Source organism: Meriones unguiculatus, chromosome 8, assembly GCF_030254825.1.
Source record: "Meriones unguiculatus strain TT.TT164.6M chromosome 8, Bangor_MerUng_6.1, whole genome shotgun sequence".
NCBI lineage: Eukaryota > Metazoa > Chordata > Mammalia > Rodentia > Muridae > Meriones > Meriones unguiculatus.
Window position 1 is genome coordinate 60642501 of NC_083356.1, and position 20494 is coordinate 60662994.

Here is a 20494-nt window from a genome sequence, read left to right on the forward strand (position 1 = left end):
AAGTTTGACAAACCCCGAGGACCAGGAGCCTTTCGCCCCGAGAGTCTTCCACCCTTCCCGCCGCGTGCGCTCCTCTCCCAGGAACCGATCCCACCAACTCCGGGTCCCGCGCGCAAACTTACGTTTGATCTGCCTGGGTTTGCTCTGCTTTCGCCGGGACATCTCGGCTGCGGCCGCTGCCGCTGGGGCTCCCGCGGTGTCCGCGGTCCCTGCTACTGCTCCCCGGGCTATCGCCGCCGCTGCCGCTGGCTAGGCTCGGGCCGCCGCCGGCCAGACTCCAGGTGCTCTGTGCGCGCGGGATCCCGGCGCTGGGCTCCTTTGGGAGCCACGGATCCACGTTTGGAGATGAGCAAGCAAATGAGAAACCCGGAGAAGGGGGCAGAGTGTGACAGGGAAGAAGGGAGGGGGCGACGGGGAGAGCGATGGGGCTGTGGGGGGGAGGATGGAAATCTAGGAGCGATCGGCCAGGCAGAGAGAAAAGGGGAAGAAGGGGGTGGAGGGGGGTAAGAGAAAGAAGAGAAGGAGGGAGGGGAAGGGGAGCGCGCGGGGGATTGGGGCTGCGAGGGGCGGAGGGTACAGGAGGAGGCGCGCGCTCGTTCTCCGTGTCCCCGGCTGCCGGGCAGAGAGACTCAGGCGCCGCCGTCGCCGCTCCGGGCCGCGCCGCGCTCGCACTGCTGCGGGAGGTGGCGAGGCGCGCGAGGGAGGGGCGCGCCCGGGCTATTGGGAGGGGAGACTATGCCATCAGCGAAAGGAGGATTGGCTGCATCCAAAGCCAGTCCGGATGCAAACTCACAGCCCGGCCTAGGTCGCGTGGAGTCCAAGGGGCTCGCGGCGTGGGTGGGAGTCGAAGGAGTTGATGGGGGTGGAGGGAGACGTTAGATTTGGAGGGGGGCCACCTTCTGCATTTGTCACCGCGTCAATGCTGGGCAGCTGCCAGCCCACCCTTCCCCCGCTCCCCTTCCAGCAACTTCTTCCAACAGCCTCTTCCAAAGGACCCTCTAACTCTCCTCCCTAATGCCTCGCCCTTCGAGCAGGGCACAAAGAAATCTCAGTCTCCTTCCATAAACTTTGTGCTTGCAGTCACCGCGCCCCTCCAGGAGCCCCCGCCCTCCGCCCTTCCAGTTTCTTGGCAGGAAGGTTAGGCCACTGGCAAAGTCCCCGGGCGAAAGCCAGCTGATCACAAATGCCAACTGTGTGTCTTGGGGCCCGTTAAGTCCTCTCATCTGCCAGGGCTCTCAGGAGACCATTTCATTGCTGACAGTTCTCGGGAGAGTGCTGCAGACCGGACCATCCCCCACTAGGCCCACAAGGATGGGGTGCTGAGCTGTACTCAGAGCGCTTTTCTGCATCTTGCTTGAGAGTTTCCATTTGAAATAATAAAATCCCGTTATCGGGAGTCAGGCAGATATTTTTCTCTCTTCCAAAAGGACTGTGGTTAGCTGGATGATTCGCTGTAGGTAGGAAGGGAACTATCACCTCTAATAGGAAGCACTAACTTTTTACAAAGTCTGTGGAAGTTCTGCAGCTCCGCGCTGCCCCCGTGACCTTCCTTTCTCTTAGATCTGCCACGGGAAGCATCATGGAGCTAATAACAGATTTAATCTTGCCATAATTTTTCAATCAGGTAAGACCTAACAACTATTTCCTGGTTCTTTGGTTTATCGCGTTCTGTTTCTTTCGTATTCATTCATTGTATGTTTACGATTTGGGAAATGGCAAGGCACAAGAGAGCATTATTTTGAAGTGACTGCATACAATTATTTTAGTTAAGTTAAGGTGAGTGAGGTTGGCTTAGTTTTACACAGCTCTGTATACACTGAGTACTAAATGCAGTTCTTTCAGGTGTGCTAGAAGGGACTGGGTTGTGCAGAATCAGCCACTTCATGTAATTACTATTTACCAATCAACTCCTTTGCAGTTTACATACATTCCCAAGGTAGCGCTAATGTTTCCTCCAGTAGACTGGAATTGTCAACTCTGACCTGAAATCGTGTCCCCTTTGTCTGGTTGACTAGCATCTTTGTGAGTATCATCAAATGATGCTCTAAAAGTGTCTGGGGTCAGCATAAAGCCCAGGCTGGCTGAGCATAATGCAGGACGCTCCCTGTGCGAGAGGCACTCCGCCCACTGTCATTTATCAGCCCATCAGGACATCTTCGGAAAGGTGTAAAGAGTTACCTCCTGAAGGGTATGTCTGAGCAATACCTTCAGCACCAGGCTGACAACCAATTGTGACTTTTATTACATCACCATTAGCTCTATGGCCATATGAGGTTATAACAGTGCGGTACACGCTCCTTTGCAATGGAAAATGCACTAAATGACCAAGTCTCTGCCCTGAAAATCAAACAGATTAAGGTACTAAGTACCATGAAAAGCAAGGTTATTTGTACTTGTGTTGTGGGGTGAATAATCAAACACAGACTATGGCTTTTCCCCTCCTTTCTCAATTCATTACAGTTAAACTGATGTGCTCAGAATCTTCAAATTGGATTTATTGTACATTACAGTTTTTGTAGGTTTTTGACATATTTGTCTGACTTATATCACCCAAAAGGAATGAAAATAACATTAGTTAGTGTTTCTTTTGGCATCTGAAATAGTTAAATATGCAAAGCAAAAGAGAAACAAATAAATCTCAGAGCTAAATATTACGTTTAAAAGCTTAAAATAACAAAAGTAAGGAAATTTTAGGCAAATTGATAAAATAACCAGAGTATGTTATTAAAATAGTATTCTAGTTTATGTAAATGCATAAATGTATATCAATTCTAGTCCATATGAATGAAATAAGCTGAATACTCATACAACTATTATCTCATCATTTTTAAATGAGGCTATGAATCATATTTAAGGGTCGATTTTTATTTTCTCTGGTTTAACTCACTGTAGTTATAAAATGAAAAGACAGCAAAACCTATAAGCAATTATCTCTGTCCAAATGGATCTAGCTGCTCCAAACCATTGCTACATAGCTACCAAACAATGATTATGAAAACCACAGTTGAGCAAAGCATCAGGAAACGATATTGCAAAACCACAGCAACAAATGTGTCTGTGATATTGAAAACCACAATTCACAACTAATACCCCGTGTCGCCAATGACTATTAACTATACATGTGCAAATGTGTAAGTAACCGCACAAAATAATTTCTCATTTACTTAAAAATGAATTATTCATTTTGAGACTCGCTGACTTAATATCTACATATTGGTTTATTTAGAAAAGTTTCTGCTTCTCATAAGAAATCCTTTTAAATCCCATATAAAACGATAGTTACTTTATAAGCAGAGAACATGTAACTCTAAGTAATAGCTTCTTAAATGTTTAAAGGATTGATCTGCAATCAATCTGAAATGAACACCTACCTCTAGCTACTCTTCTCCCTAACGTCTCAGAAGTAAAAAAATGCATCTTAGCATAGAATGATTAGGAGAGAAAGAGTAGAATTTAATTACAAATTCAATGAGAATATATATATATATATATATATATATATACTTAAATAGCTGCTCTTAGCTAGAGATCATATGTCCAACAGCAAATGAAATGCTATTTCTAAAACTATTGTGTTATGAAAAATCAAGTTTTCATTAACAGATGAGTTATATGATATTATTTACAATTTTATAAGGTTGGTATAGTTTTAACATTAATTTTAAAAAAGGTACCCAGTTAAACATCAGTGTCAAATGACAAAACAAATTATTCAGGATAAGTATGCTTCATACACTTGGTACATACTGATCCTAAATCATACTTGCAACTTATTTGAAATTCAAATTTAACTGGATATTTTGTATTTTATCAGGAAAACTTACCAATGTACCATTTTAGCACTTTCATATATATGGATGTTTGCAATACTGTTTATAGAAAAGCTATGGAAATGCTAAAGTACTTCCTGTAGTCATAAATATATTTAATTCTTGATTGATGTAATATTTATGCAAGGTAAGCTAGAAGGTACAAATTTCTCTCAAAAAATATCCAGTTTTTGGCACAGTACAGAAATGCAGCTCTTGGGCTAACTGGATTCATTCATGTCTGTCTTATTCTGGGATTTGTTTTTAAAATTAGCCTTTTTTTTTCTCCAAGGGATCAAGAAATTGATAAAGCAACCTCCCAGATCACATCTTATTAGACAGTACGCTGCCTTCTTTATTATGAAAGTAATAGTAAAAAGCCTGGATGTTTGCCTTTGTGTCATAATCAGAAATTGAGCACAGTTTACCTACCTTTGATTTAAGATTATAACAATGAATTGAACAAGAATGCACTGTGAAAAGTGTGTATTAATCTTGATTTTAAAAATAAATTCAACAGTTTAAAAATAGAGATCAACAGTTTGACCTAAATGGCATTCGTGTTTCATATCTATGAAAATGACTATTTGCTTGTTGTAAAAAGGGCTCTGAAAACATTCAGTCACTCAACTTCAAGAGGCTGTCAATGCCTAGCAGGAGTTTGTATGCACAAATACTTACCTAAGTGTGTCCACTTAGTTTATCAGATTATCAGAGATATATGAAAAAATATTTTTGTATCAATATGCATTAAAATCTTAGTTCTCATTATTTTCAAGAGCTTATGAAACCCAGGAACCTAAAATGAGTATGACTTACGATGTTACTTATTGTGCCCATCCTTTTGCATTCAAGTCACTTTTCTGTTAGAAAATAATCATGGAGTTACTCCCTTTAAAGAGAGAGAGCTTTGTTCCTAAGACTGTATAATGAAAAATAGAACATGTACAGTAAACAGTAAAGGAGTACCTTCCTCAAGCTGTACAGATTCAGATACTTTCGTATTCTGTTCTGGTAATAATATTATTGTATTTAAAAAAAACACTAATACCTTCTCTTTCTCCTCTTCCTCCCTTTTCTGCTCCTTCTCCCTCTTTTCCCATCTACTCCTCTTCATTATTATTATTATTTGTTTGTTTGTTTTCTGAGTATTTATTGTAATCAATTTTTACACTATATTTTTTAATTTTTATTTTATTTTATTAATTATACTTTATTAATTTTATATCCCCCATAAGCCCCTCCCTCCTCCCCTCCCAATCCCACCCTCCCTCCCCCTCCTTCATGCATGCCCCTCCCCAAGTCCGTTGATAGGAGAGGTCCTCCTCTCCTTCCTTCTGATCTTAGCCTATCAGATCACATCAGGAGTGGCTGCATTGTCTTCTTCTGTGGCCTGGTAAGGCTGCTCCCCCTTCAGGGGGAGGTGATCAAAGAGCAGGCCAGTCAGATTATGTCAGAGGCAGTCCCTCTTCCCATTTCTATGTAACCCACTTGGACACTAAACTGCCATGGGCTACATCTGTGCAGGGGTTCTAGGTTATCTCCATGCCTGGTACTTGGTTGGAGTATGAGTCTCTGGGAAGACCCCTGTGCTCAAATTTTCTGGTTCTGTTGCTCTCCTTGTGGGGTTCCTGGAATCTTATGTAAGAAGTGGGAAATAGTCAGATCTGCAGAGATCAGGAACCTCATTATTATTATCAAGGCATGAATTGCAAATATAACCCTTCTCATTCCCCAACCAATCAAAACATTCCATGCGTGTGTCTGATGAGACTATCTTATATTCTATGTTGTTCCTGTAACAGGAGGCCCTGAGAGTTTTCCCTAAAACCCGTAAGAAACAGGAGTTGCTGTCTTTTTAGAGTTTCTTCGCTGGGAAAATGCAAATGAGAAATTACTAGTGGTCATATTTATGGAAACTTTCCAATGTCAACACATCATTTTTCAGTCTTACATTGTTGCAGAATACAAGTAAAAACACACATCAACTCTTCATGACTTGTTTTAGATCCTTCATTATCATCTATGTGTACATTAGTGTCTGAGTCTCGATCACATCCATTGTATCTCGCTTTGGTCTGCTCAATCAGGGTTACTTCTATACAGCTCTGCTATTTTAGAGTAGGTATTTTTCACTGGAAGACATCATTATCCTCCCAATATCAGTGAGAAGCACCTTCTCAGGCGCTGACATAGATGTGTGTACACCACAGCCCCTATTCCATTGCAGTACATCGACCATGCTGTTCTGTGTAAAACCTGTCTTTACCAAGGCTGTCTTACCTCTACTCACTTCTGTAGGAAGCTTCTAATTTTTAAGGGTGCCCCCAGAATTGGACATATAGGACATCTCAGCAGAACTATTGAAATAAACAGTTAATTTAAACAGATACTGTCTCATTTGGAGACTGATTCCTAAGCCTTATCAACAGAATACAAGGTACAGGAAAAGGGAGCTACATTTATGTAAGATGACTTCATGTTCTTATGGAGTATACACGGCCTCAAAAAAGTATATGTCTCCAATCTGGCAAGTCTAAAGTTTCTTTAGTGATTCAGAGTTAGTATAAAGAGCTGAAATCACTACATGAGCAGAGTTAGTATAAAGAGCTGAAATCACTACATGAGCTGGCCCATTGAGTGGAGAGGTAAAATTAGCATTGTGGCATTCTGTTACCATGTAAAGGATGTGGTGGGGTTGGGCACTATGCTAGTTTATTTGTGAAATGAACTCCTCAGGCTATTGTGTTTGGAAGGTTGGTCCCAGCTGATAGCGTTGCTGGGGTTGTGGGACTCATAGGAGGTGTGACATAGCCAAGGGAAGTAGGTAATTATAGGTAGGGGTGGGGTTAGGGGCAATGCTGCTGGAGTCCTGGAGAAAGCAAGCTTGACCGTCAAGCTCCAGCTGCCACACTTCCCTTTTCATGACGTTCCTCCGGAGCTGTATGCCAGAGTAAGTCCTTCCTCCTCCACACTGTTCCTTCAGTAGAAAGCTAACTACTACGGTGACGGTAGAGAAAAAAATTAAGCAAAACAAGTGTCTCTGTAGCAGCTGAGGACAATCCATAGGGTTATATTCTGTTTCCTGCTCCAGGCTTCTGGGGCTGCAGAAACACTGCTGACCTGGGAGGCACTGAGATGCCTCTGTCTCCTCAGGAAGAAAATTTCCTTATCCCTTTTTGTTCAGTAATTTTGGGGCTAAATTCATACAAGTTAATTCCTGTAATATTCAACCCCAAAGACTAAACTAAGGCAAAATTTAGCCATCTGAGACATTGTATGCTTGATTAAATATTCAAATTTAGAAGCCTCAAACTATTTTAAAATTTCTACTTTCAGAAAAGTTATAAAAGTGTCATCTAGGATTTTTCCCCCTATATAGCAAACAAGCCTTGTGAGCTTAGGTGAGCAAGTCTCCAGCATAAATTAAGTGTCATCATATACCACAAGGCCATCCATCTATTGCTGATTTTGGACATTCTCACCAAGGTGGCTGATGGGTGGAAGTATTTGTAGTTTCAAAGGCAGAGTCCCTCAAGGGCATGATAATTGACATGCAAATCCACAACCCTCTTGACTATGTAGATTCTGGCCCCACATGTTTAGTCTTACTTTCTGCTTTGCTTTTCCACATTTGAATAAGACTCTAACAGATTACTTTGCACATAAATTTTGTGGATGTTGTTATAATTCACGAGAAGAATGTTTATACTTGTGTGGTGAATTTTATATTCTAACCTATAAAACTTTTTCCATAAATTACTGAATGAAAAGAAAAAAATTAAACATATTTTTAAAATACTTGCTATATGTATAGATAGAATCAAGTCTCCTCTCGGTATCTACTTGCCAACTTGCATAAAAAAAAACACCTCATTGAAAAAGAATTTAGGGAGAACTAAAGATTTGTGAATACTGAACACTATTTAACAACGGACTCATAAATTTTTTGTTCGTTTGTTTGTAGGCTTTGTTTTGTTTCGTTTTTTGAGGCAGGGTTTCTCTGTGTAGCCTTGGCTGTCCTAGACTCACTTTGTAGAGCAGGCTGGCCTACAGATGTGCCTGCCTCTCCCTTCCTGAGGTCTGGGAGTAAAGGTGTGTGCCACCACACCCAGCTCCCACAGTATTCTAATGTGGCCTAATTCTGTTTTGACTCGTTTTTCCTATAGATCATAATTATTCCTAGTATTCTATACACTACTGTTAATTTACTCCCATGGTTAATATGATGCATTCAAATATGGCAGCAAATTCAGAGAAAACACCTAACTATATCTATGTGGGTCTCTTTTATTTTACAAAGGTGTTCTTGGATCCATCATCTTTCTGACCCACTATAAATATGTAATTCTATGCCATGGAAATTTTCTTTCCATCATTATCCCAAAGGTTTCCTTGATTTTTACCCTGCAGTGAATTCAAAGTTCTTTAAATTATCTCTATTTCTTGAACATAGAGAAGTATGAGGCAAAAAGAATTATATACAAATAAAACCAGAGCATAATTACACAAGACTTTGTATATGCTAAACATTTGGACTTCCTACCTAATAAGATTTATACATGTTTGAAACACTTTATGTTGCATTTTTGTTACTCAAAGCTCAAGGCATCTTGACTGATACACAGTCATAGAAAGACAAACCTTTTCATATTTCATTTCTAGTCACATAGGCTGAGTAGAAGGGGTGGAAAATTTGAATATAGTATAGCATCTTTACCCTGTTGAATATCTTACTTCTTCCCCACTTAGGCTTGTCATTTTTAAATTGTGCATTTTTTATAAGTGGCATATGTGCAATATAGCATTATCAATATGTCTAGAAGCAGTGCTTTAGGTTTGTTGCCTTGGTTTTCAGTTCTTAGGCAATTTATTTTCTATGCTATGAAATGCTGTGTGTCTTAGCTTACTTATATTAGAATGGAACTATAATGACATTGCAGACAACAGTTACTGAATGTTAGTTGTGTTCATATATATATGCATCTCAGCAAGGATGAATTATTATCAGCCATTAATTAATTATACCAAATTTTTCTCCACTTCCCTTTTCAGCTACTTAACACTAATCTTACTAAAGATGTAACTCGGTTCCAAATAACACTAGTTTTTTGAGACCTTCCATCTTAGATTGGTCATGTGATGTAGTTCAGAGCAATACAATGAACAGAAAGTATCGGACAAAGCTTCATGATAGTTTAAAATGCCTCTGGTAAAAAACCAGGAAACACCGTCTCTTTTGATCCCATCTCCATGATTTGTACCTGGATGGAACATTGTGTCGAGGATTGCTATTTAATAATTTAATAATCACACTTAGTGATTCTTACATATTTAACATTTCTTGAAACAATGTACAGATTGCTAAACCATCTTATATAATCATTTTAATAGTTTATTTTATTTTGGAGGCATTATGATTACATCATTTTTCCCTTCCCTTTTCTCCCTGCAACCACTCCCATGCCCTCTATTTTTTTATTAACTGCTGTTACATACAACAATTGCATATATATGCACTATATATAAAATATAAAAATTTATATTGAATATAAATATAAAATACATTTAATGCTATACTTAATTTAATATAATATGTTATTTTAATTAAATTAAATATATTTAATAGTAATATGTAAATAATATATTATTATTAATACTTCTAACATTTTGCATATATCCAATTGCTCTATATTGTATAGTTATACTAATCTACATTATAATTACAATATAAATTATGTACTATAATTTATATCAATCATACATATAATATAAATAATTATTTATAAATTGTACTAAATATTAATTATTCATATTAGATATGTTTATATATTATTTACTTATATGTAATGTATTCTATATTTTATGCAAAAATGCTTATATAACTATTTTATATCTTATATCAAATACATAATATACAATAGATTACATACTTATAAAAACATATATTCTTAAATAGCTTAAGCAACCTGCTAAGTCTGTATAATATTATTTGTAAGCTTGTTTTAAGGCTGTTCATTTGGTATTATATAACCATTTTATATAGTTCTTCCTTGGAGAAAACTATTTTTTTTCTCTCAGCATTTTTAAGTTGCCTAGAGTTCTTTGTGTAGAATTGAGGCCTTAGGGGCTTTCTATTGCTGCTGTCCTTGAACATTCTAAAAAAAGTGATCTGACAACCATAAAAACAAAATCCATATATTGTGGATAGCAGGTGAAAAAGGAAACTGAAAAGACTTCAGCCTTGATCTGATTCTACAGCTGTTACTCAGTGTGTAGGGTAAGAGTTGTCATATCTGTTATGCTCTCCAAAAATAACAGGTTCATCATCTGATACATATATCTCAAAAAAACTTTAACTTCCTAATTTCTATTCATAAACCTTCTTATCTTGAAGATAAGAATTACTTATCTTCAAGATCCTGGCTTTTACAAGATTTTTTTTTCTCATTAATATATTAATTGTTAAAATGTATATTTACCCTTGTGATGGCTAATATTTATTGTCGTATTCTCAGGAGCTAACATCACCTAAGAAACAATTCAGGCACACCTCTGAGAGAGAGTTTGTTAGTCTCTGGGCATAAGTGAGAGTGATTATCTCAATCATATTAATTGTGCTGGGAAAACACCCTCTAAAAAAGGGCAGCACAGTTCTGAGGATTGAGGCCACGGACTGGGTGAAAGGCAGGAACTAGCCAGCTGAGCACAAACATTCATTATTTCTGCTTCTTGATTTCAGATGCAATGTCACCAGCTGTCTCAAGTTTTTGTCATCAGGGCTTCCCACTAGGTTGGACTGTACCCTAAAACCGTGAGCCAAAATGAGCCCTTTCTCAAAAAACAAAGCCCGAGAGCTACTTTTGCCAGAGTATTTGATCACAGCAATAAGATTATGACTAGGATAACAATTTTTGCTTGTTTGCTTCATTTTAGCTAATGCTAAACTAACTCAAGTTTTACTCTCAATAGACAAAGCAAGGTAAAACCTCTCTGCTTCATGGGATGAGGAAATGGCTCAGTGGATAAGGGGCTTTCTGGGCAAGCACGTTTAAGGACTGGAGTGCAGATCCCAGCACCCAAATTAGTTCCAGGGGGCACAGTGGCACAACTGGAACCCCAGCGCTCATGAACACAGATGGGGGATTGCTAGAGCAAACTGGGTACCTAGCTTGCAGAGCGAACAAGCTCCGGGCTTGCAGAGAAATCAAGAAAGATATCAACCTCTGACTACCATAACTCCCCATATGCATGTGCCCACAATCATGTGAACATCCATGTACATAATCACACATACCACACACTTAAAACAATGAATGAATGAATGAACAAATCAATAAATAAACTCTCTGTGGGAGAAGCAGTAGCTTTGAAAGAAATCCAACTGCATGCAAAATAAAGGATAGAAAAAGTGTTTTCACCCTGGAACCTGTGTTCCTTATATTGTGATGAATTAAGATCTGTGTGAGGAGATACACTACAATAATGGCTTTGAGGATTTCAAAACACATCAGAATGCCACTAACGCAACCAATACCCAGTTCCTGTATCTCTTCTGCCTTCCTATAAGAAGACCACAGCTGAATGGTACCATCCAAAATAACAAAAACCAACACTAGAAAGAAAAGCTAGATATAATAATTCTGTTGATGAATACTTTCTTTTGTCCAGCATACTTACATTTGTGCAAAAGAAAAAAAAATTGTCAGTGAAAAAAATGAACGTTCAGAATAAGAGCATTCATTCAATAAGCCTGAACTATATAGCTGGAGAAGCAGGAACTCTAGCCCTCTGCTGCTACCTGTGTGGAAAGCCAACCATTCCTTTTATCACTTAAGTTTCCATAATAATGAGCAGTTACAAACCTTAAGGAAATCAACAGAGTCTGGACAGTAATTGGAATTCCACGCTCTAGTTAGGATGCTTTTACATGGAGAACTCCACTGGGTCCTTCGTTCTTGTTCGGACTGCAATCCTTATAGCTTCTAGAGTTCGAAAACAAGCTGATCCGCTGATTAACTATTATATTCAAGGACTATATTTTAGACTGTGGATTTCTAAGGAGGGAAGCTCGGTCTAAACATTTGATTGTGTGTGCTTCCTTTCCTAGACGGACCTGTAAAACATTCTTGAAAATGTTCACAATTTGTCAGATGTTGAAAGGAATTCTCTTTTCTTGTCTGTATGTTGAACAACTCTATACAGAGAAGATAAAACAGTCATAAACAATATTTCTTGAGCATTCTCTATCCATTTATCTGGCTAAAAACAAACAAAACAAAACAAAAAGCCAAAAAAGAGAAAAGTCAAACACACCCTTGATAATGCTTTTGGCAGGTGTGGGAAATGCTGCTTGAATTTAATATAACATCAAGCATTGCTTTTCTAGTTTCATGATTTCGTTAGATTCTCAATAGAACATATGGCAGGAGGTTGCGAAATACATAGGTTTGGTAAGACAGTTAGTTGATGACTACACATTTCTTCTTGTCACTTGGTGACATGGTAACATTTGAATGACTAAAGACCTCAGTAGATAGGCCCAATACTATATTTTGTTTGGGGTATATACTCTAAACCTTGTGTTTATATTTGCTAAACTTTTAAGTCTGCTTTTCCTGTGTCACATTGTCACACATCCTGTCCCTGTTCTCCCAGGCTGGAAGGAAATTATCCATGGATAACAATTAAAGCAGAAAAATCACTTGTCTCTGATCATCTTCTTTGACCAAAGCCTGAATCTCCAAACACACATTACTTGGATGACAACATTACAGGGATTTGGAAAGTTTTGTATTATTTTACTGGTGAGGCAAAATGCCCTTACCAGTGAAAAATAACAAGACCAGACTTCCATACAAAAAATGTCACCCCAGGATTGAATTATCAACTTCCCTCACCGTCAGTAAATAGAGACGCATATTGTATATTGGCTCCGTACCTGGTCGGTCCTTCTAGTATTTCCTTTGCTACTTGATATCTAACCACAACACAGACCTGCTAACAATCTAATATTATATTCCTTCCTTGATTTAAATGCTACAGAATAGACACTTACTTAAAGCAGATAGCTCTGCAAAGGGCAATGATCTATGCCGTAATGTTAAAAAAAACTGAAATTACAATTTTAAATTTTAACAACACACTGAAACGTAAGCACTGAAAAGAGTTAAGAAGTAAGAAAAGGATAATTGATTTGGACTTTTTATTTTAAAAGAAAAGAAAATGATGATTGAGCTACAGTGTAGGCCCTCTCTGTAATTTTCATAAGTTTAATAAATTAATTGTTCTTTAGGAATATCTATAACCCATTAATCTCTCTGTCTTAACAGGGCCAGCAATAAAAACACAAGTCACGACTAGAAGTTAGATGACAATATTTAACAATGCAATCTGGGACAAGTAAATCAGCAAGAGGTGGGACACGGCATTCTGAGCTGGGATGGTGCAGCTGGTGGTCATGTTTCATCCCTTAGAGGACTGCTTCCAGGCCAACCCTGTCTTGCTTGATAGTGGCATTCAGAGGAAGCAATACCGGTGCAGGTTAAAGAGAAACCAGACAATTCTTTGCCTATCAACCTTTTATTTGCAAATATTATTTTTATGGTTTCCATAAAAGTAACTGACTCTGTTTGCTTGACAGTATCTGTCTGGGCACCACAGCACAGGTTTCCAGTTCACCACTGTGTTAATTATGAGGACATTTCACCTGATCAAGAACAAAATACCAATGACCACCAAAATGATGAAGATATTGATTTTAATTAAATGAATGCCTTGATTATTTTTCATGGCTATTCTTTCAATACTTATTTAAGCCCACCAAGTTTTTATAACAGTATGAAACAATTTCCCAGTAGAAGACCTGGGTTAAACAATAGTTTTTTTCAGAGTTAAAGCATAGGGACCCCTTTAAGAAGATGACCTTTATAGAGGTATACTGTGTGTTTCTGATTCTTTGTTCTTTCATAACCAATTATTTACTGTGATACACTCAAAACAGATGGTATCTTGAACTCTGGGACAGAAGAGGCAACTGAAGAATTTCTTGAGCACACTGCAGAAGAACGGTGTACAATACATTAAGCATAATTATGTCCATAAAAAATAAGGAACTTGCATTTGATTTTTATATAAACATTTTTATTTCAGAAAATATTGATAAGAACTATTGCCTATGATAGAATTATATAACATGAATTAAACCTACAAAACAAAATATTAATCATTAATGCAACAGGATTATCCATTAACTGTGTTTTTAACAGGTTCCCATTGTAATCGTAATCCTCAGTATTTCAGAATATGAGGTTATTGGGAAATAGGTGTTTTGCACAGGTAATTAAATTAAAATGAAGTCATTAAGTGGGCATCATTTTAGTATGACTGGTACCATTTTGAGAAGTGAAAATCTGCAGACAAACATGAAGAGAGAGACAGAGACACAAAGAGAAATGGACACACACATAAAGAGAGAGTCAATGAGTGAGTGAATGAGTGGGTGAGTGAGTAAAAGAGAGAGAGGATGTGAGGATGAAAGGGATAGCAGAGGTGAGATGATGCTTTTGAAAGTCATAAAATTCAAAGACTTTCTTCAGAACACAAGATGCTAAGGTACTGGCAGAGGAACATAAGATGCATTTTCCTCAGAATCATGAAAAAGATCAAATCCTGCCAATGCTGTAACTCCTGCTCTCCAGCACACTGTGGCTCTTTGTAAATTGACTATAAGGTGTCACACATTTATTTGGGTTTTGACCAACAAAAAGCTCTGTCTACTTTAAAATATAACTGATTCTTAATATTACCGATAATAAGAACATGACTTTTTTTTTTTTTTTTTTTTTTAGCAGCTACTACATCCCAAATTCTGTTTTGGTCAGTACTGACCTTATGTTCTGGTCTCATGGAATGAATGGACAATGAGAGATTTTTCATGTAGAAATAATAACTGTATTATTTTATTGAGTATTAATAACTAATATAAATGTACTCTACTAACAGGAATTACAAGAGCTAATGTATTAATGGTTTATTAACATAGAGAATATTATCTTTAAAAGGTTTGCTTTTCTAAGTGCATCATAACTACATTGTTAGGATAAACAGCATAAAATAAGGACCATATTCTACTTTAGCTGTTGATAAGGCAATGTCTTTGCTAAACATCATTGAAAATTCTAACTTAAAAGGATATCTGCTGGTGGGAATGTAAACTTGTACAACCACTCTGGAAAACAATCTGGTTCTTCCTCAGAAAACTAGGAATAGCACTTCCTCAAGATCCAGCTATACCAGTCCTAGGCATATACCCAAAAGAGACTCAATTACATAATAAGGACATTTGCTCAACCATGTTTGTAGCAGCCTTATTTGTAATAGCCAGAATCTAGAAACAGCCCAGATGCCCCTCAGTGGAGGAATGGATACAGAAGTTGTTGTACATCTACACAGTGGAATATTACTCAGCAATGAAAAACAAGGAAATCATGAAATTTGCAGTTAAATGGTGGGATCTGGAAAAGATCATCCTGAGTGAGCTATCCCAGAAGCAAAAAAGACACACACGGTATATACTCACTCATATAGACATATAATATAGGATAAACCTACAAAAATCTGTACACCTAAAGAAACTAATCAAGAGGGAGGACTCTTGATAAAATGCTCAATCCCCATACAGAAAGGCAAAGAGGATGAACATCAGAAGAAGGCGAAAAGAGGGAACAAGTCAGGAGCCTGACAAAGAGGAGCTCTGAAAGGCTCTGCCCTGCAGACTATCAATGCAGATGCTGAGACTTATGGGCAACCTTTGGGCAGAGTGCAGGGAATCTTATGAAAGAAGTGGGAAACAGTAAGATCTGGAGAGGACAGGAATTCCACAAGGAGAGCAATAGAACCAAAAATTCTGGGCACAGGAGTCTTTCCTGGGACTGATACTCCAACCAAGGACCATGCATGGAGATAACCTAAGACCCCTGCACAGATGTAGCCCATGGCAGTTCAGTATCCAAGTGGGTTCCACAGTAATGGGAACAGGGACTGTCTGTGACATGAACTGATTGGCCTTCTCTTTAATTACCTCTCCCTGAGGGGGAAGCAGCCTTACCAGGCCACAGAAGAAGACAATGCAGCCACTCCTGATGAGACCTAAGTGACTAGGATCAGAAGGAAGGAAAAGAAAACCTCCCCTATCAGTTGACTTGGGAGGGGCATTCATGCAGAGGGTGGAGGAAGAGAGGGATTAGGATGGGAGGAGGGAGGGAACCACAGGGGGAATCCAAAGTGAATAAAGTGTAAATAATAAAGAATTTTTAAAAAGGATATCTTCATGCAAACTATTTGTCTCCTGTTAACAATTGAAATGCTTCCCAGCATAATAGCATAGGATATCGGTTGCATTACCAAATTATTGGAAACAGAAGTGACTTGAAAGACGAATTAGCTTCCTGCAGGCATTAAAGAGAGCTCCAAGTTCAAGATCTGGAAAAGTAAAATTCATAAGAAGATTGAACTAAAAACACTGAGTGACAAGGCATGGTATTCACTTTACAGTTGAACACAGTGGCATAATACAAAGATCAGAGAGAGCATATGGCTAGAGTCCAGTTGTTAAGGGAAATCAAAAGCGGATACTAGTGAGGTGAGGGAGAAAGAGTCAAGTTTATAAGGAAACAACCATGTACAAAATATTAAATATTATTTTTAGCAAATAACTTTTGTATGGCTAGTGGATTATGAAACTAGTTAGAACTAGAAAAGATCATCCCGAGTAAAGGTACCTCAGAAGCAGAAAGACACACATGGTATATACTCACTTATAAATGGACATTAGACATATAATATAGGATAAACATTAAAATCTGTACATCTAAAGAAGCTAAGCAGAAGGAGGACCTTCAGTCAGATGATCAATCCTGACTCAAGGCAAAAGGGATGAACATAGGAAGAGGGAGAAAACAGGGAACAGGATAGGAGCCTACCACAGAGTACCTCTGAAAGACTCTACCGTGCAAGTTATGAGTCAAAACAGACTCATAGCCAAACTTTGGGCGGAGTGCAGGGAATCTTATGAAAGAAAGAGGAGATATAAAGACCTGGAGTGGACAGGAGCTCTACAAGTAGAGCAACAGAACAAAAAGAATCTGGGCCCAGGGGTCTTTTCTGAGACTGATACTCCAACCAAGGACCATTCATGGAGATAACCTAGAACCCCTGCACAGATGTAGCCCATGGCAGCTCTGTGTCCAAGTGGGTACCTTAGTAATGGAAACAGGGACTATCTCTGACATGAACTCAGTGGCTGACTCTTTGATCACTTCACCCTGAGGTAGGAGCAGCCTTACTAGCCCATAGAGGAAGACAATGAATCCAGTCCTTTTGAGACCTGATAGGCTAGGGTCAGAGGGCAAGGGAGGAGGACCTCTCCTATCAGTGGACTGGGGGAGGAACATGGGAAGAGATGAGGAGGGAGGGTGGGCTTGAGAGGAAATGAGGGAGGGAGCTACAGCTGGGATACAAAGTGAATAGGCTAATTAATAAAATAAATAAATAAATTTTAAAAAGAAACATTAAAATCAACAAACTTTTTGAGGCAATTATTTTATCGAGGAAACCTCAAGCTACTCTTGATTAAAGTTTTTTCTTTTAAATTCAAATACTCAAATCAATTACTGAATTCTTCCATTTGGAGAGCAGCCCCTGAATACTGCTTCCATGATGAGAATGGTCTGTTAACTAACTCCAAGGAGAGTGATGGCAAGGACGGGCTTTGAGAGGAAATCTGTGTAATTATACTTCAGAATCACTGAAGAGCTTTGCTCACTATATATGTCTTATTATTTCCCTCCTCAATTTATATTATTTACTACAGGCTGCCTTATTTCCTGATATGATGGGTGTGAGGTAATGCATCGAGTTTCAGGACACTTGATCATGGAAAACCAACGCCACCCAGAAGAAAGGACCGACAACTGGACCTTGACATGCATAGACTGAATGAAGATGGGTTAAATAGTTCTACACTGAGGAGCCTGGAGGTGTGACTCCATTTGATACATTAGAGGAAGGCAACAGCACTGTTGTCAACCTGAAGATATATTGTGACTGGAAACGTATTACATATCTTAAAGAGTAGTTTCTCTTCACTGTAACATAAGAATTTGTGCTATCATCTTCTTCCTTGAAGCAATATTGGCTACCACATGTCAATGCATTGTGAAAAGACATAGTGAGAAGAACGGTTAGACCCGGTTATAACACCACATACCCTTCTCTGTATTCCTCCTCTCTCTGTAGTCGTCTTACATATCGTTATTTTCAGTTTTAGGAAGGATGTTTATTACAGGGTGAGACCTCAGAGTGGGATACCTTTGAGCCTCACTGACTTGGAGTTAGTGGGTGGAGGAGGGGAGGAGAATGAGTTAGTCCTTGGATAGATAAATGTATCTCTGGTCTCTGAGTCACTAGTTAAGAGATAACTTTTGAAAGCTCTCTGGTCTTTCTCAGGAGTAAACAGCACAGAGATTCTGAAGTGTATTTGTTACTGCATCACATCCAAGCTTATCCTGCCTGAATTATTTTCTGAGAATATAACAAATTCCATGCCAGACACATTTCTATTGCATATATCTAAAACAGTTTACAGTCATGATGAATGTTTAGGGCTGTTTAATCCAGAATCTCACCCTGATTTGAAATACAGCAAATGCACCAACTCCAAAATTTCCCGTAGTAGTAATAGGTTCAGCATGTAGTTTCTCTACGTACCAGAGATAACTTTCTGAAAAGATCAGACAGGAAAATACTCTAATGTCTGTGGTACACCCTGGTGGACTTTACCGGAGCTTTGATGCTATAAACAGAGGAATTTAAAATCACACGCTTAGATCTCTCTGACTTCTGACTTCTCGCTTACCATGAGCTGTCTTCTTTCTCAGGGTCAGATTTATCAGACGATCAGCTGTCTGTTTTGTTTCCCAGATTCTGGATGTGATAGAGGTACAGACATCAAAAAGACAAAGCCACCGAAAGAAACATACCCCCTTTTCACTCCTCATTTAACATTGTTTAATCTATTTTTTTCCATAGAATTTTCTATGGCATGAAAAGTGAAAAGAAGAGTTAACGTTTTGCCAGACCTAAAACTAGAGATAAGTGGGGAGCACAGAGTTCATTCCTATTGCTGTTCATGCTCCTAAATAGTCATAGATTTGTGGTGTCATTTGCTCACACTTTTGCCTGTGATGTTTCTTTCATTTTTCTAGATTGATTCATTACTCTGTTTATGTGTGGTATGCTTTTTCATATACATTACCATTTTTCTTTTGTCATTGTGTTATCTATTATATCTTTTTGTTTGTGTATTAAAGATACTGTGCTTATATATTAAAGGCATAATATCTATTCTGAGATTATAAAACATGTGAATTGTTTACGTAGCTAATTTAATTTTTTCTCTATCTGGACTTAACTTTTATATAAAAATGAGGCATAATTATGTTTTGATTTTGTTTTTCGTTTATTAATATAATTTCTCTACATCCTTATCCCAGCCCCTACTCTCTTCTCCTCCCAGTCACACCCTCACTTTCCCATCCCCCCACCTTTCCAGTTTCTCAGAGAAGAAGGACCCCAAAGGGTGTCAACACACCCGGGCATCTCAAATCACAGCAGGACTAAGTTCATCCTCTCGCACTGGGGCCTGGCAAGGCAGCCCAGCTAAGGGGAAAATATTCAGTGGCAGGCAACAGAGTGGGAGCCAACCTGTATTCCCATTGTTAGGGGGCCCACATGTTGACCACGATGCATACCTGTTACATATGTGTAAGGGGTCAGGGCCAGCCCATGCATGCTCTTTGGCTGGTGGTTCAGTCTCTGTGAGTCCCCATGGGCCCAGGCAAGTTGACTTTGTAGGGCTTCTTGTCGTGTTCTTGACCTCTTTATCTCCCTCTGTCCTTCCTCACACTCTTCCACAGACCCCCCTGAGCTCAGCCTATTGTCTGACTATGTGACTCTGAATCCGTTTCCATTAGCTCCTGGGTGAAACTTCTCAGAAGACAATTATGCTAGGCTACTGTTTGCAAGCATGGCACAGTCTCATTAATACTGTGAGGGGTTGGCTCTCTCCCGTGGAGAGGGTCTCAAGTTGGACCAGTCCTTAGTTTGTCACTTCCTCAATCTCTGCTCCATCTTTCATACATCTCTTGTAAGCAGAAAAAAAAGTCTGGGCCTAAGCTTTTACGGGTGGGATGGTGTCATCCCCCCACACACACACTGGAAGTCCCACCTAGCTATAGAAGGTGGTGACTTCAGGCTCCACATACCCCACTGCTAGGAGTTTTGGCTAGGGTCACCTCCACAGACTCCTGGGAATCTCCCTTGTCCGAGAGATGTTCCCCACAGATTTCCATTCTCTTTCCGGGTGCTTTCCCCCAGCTCCCACCCCCACTCTGTGCACTCCTGATTCCCACCCCCATTGGTCTTTCTCCCCTGTCTCCCATCAGTTCCCTCCCTCCATCTACTTCAGTTGTCTATTTTATTTCATGTTCTGAGTGAGACTCAGCATCTTCCCTTGGTAACTCAGATTCAGAAAGACACACATGGTATGTATTCACTTGTGAGTGTATATTAGTCATAAAATACAGGATAACCACACTACGGTCCATAGACCCAAGAAGCCAAGG

The 20494-nt window shown here is 39.1% G+C and overlaps 1 protein-coding gene and 1 long non-coding RNA gene across 3 annotated transcripts in view; one reads left to right on the forward strand and one right to left on the reverse strand.

Moving 5' to 3' along the window:
• The window catches only part of Zfpm2 (zinc finger protein, FOG family member 2), a 453160-nt gene extending 452493 nt beyond the window's left edge, over positions 1-667 (reverse strand). For both annotated transcript variants that reach the window (XM_060389514.1, XM_060389513.1), the window contains exon 1: positions 123-667. In XM_060389514.1, the coding sequence (XP_060245497.1) occupies positions 123-162 (40 nt within the window). In that variant the 5' untranslated portion in view covers positions 163-667. The remainder of the gene's footprint in view (positions 1-122) is intronic.
• Positions 668-843: 176 nt separating this feature from the next.
• On the forward strand, positions 844-19316 carry LOC132655832 (uncharacterized). The gene is made up of 2 exons (XR_009593712.1): positions 844-1624; positions 17683-19316. It is a non-coding gene; the product is annotated as an uncharacterized LOC132655832 (long non-coding RNA).
• The last annotated feature ends 1178 nt before the right edge of the window (positions 19317-20494 follow it).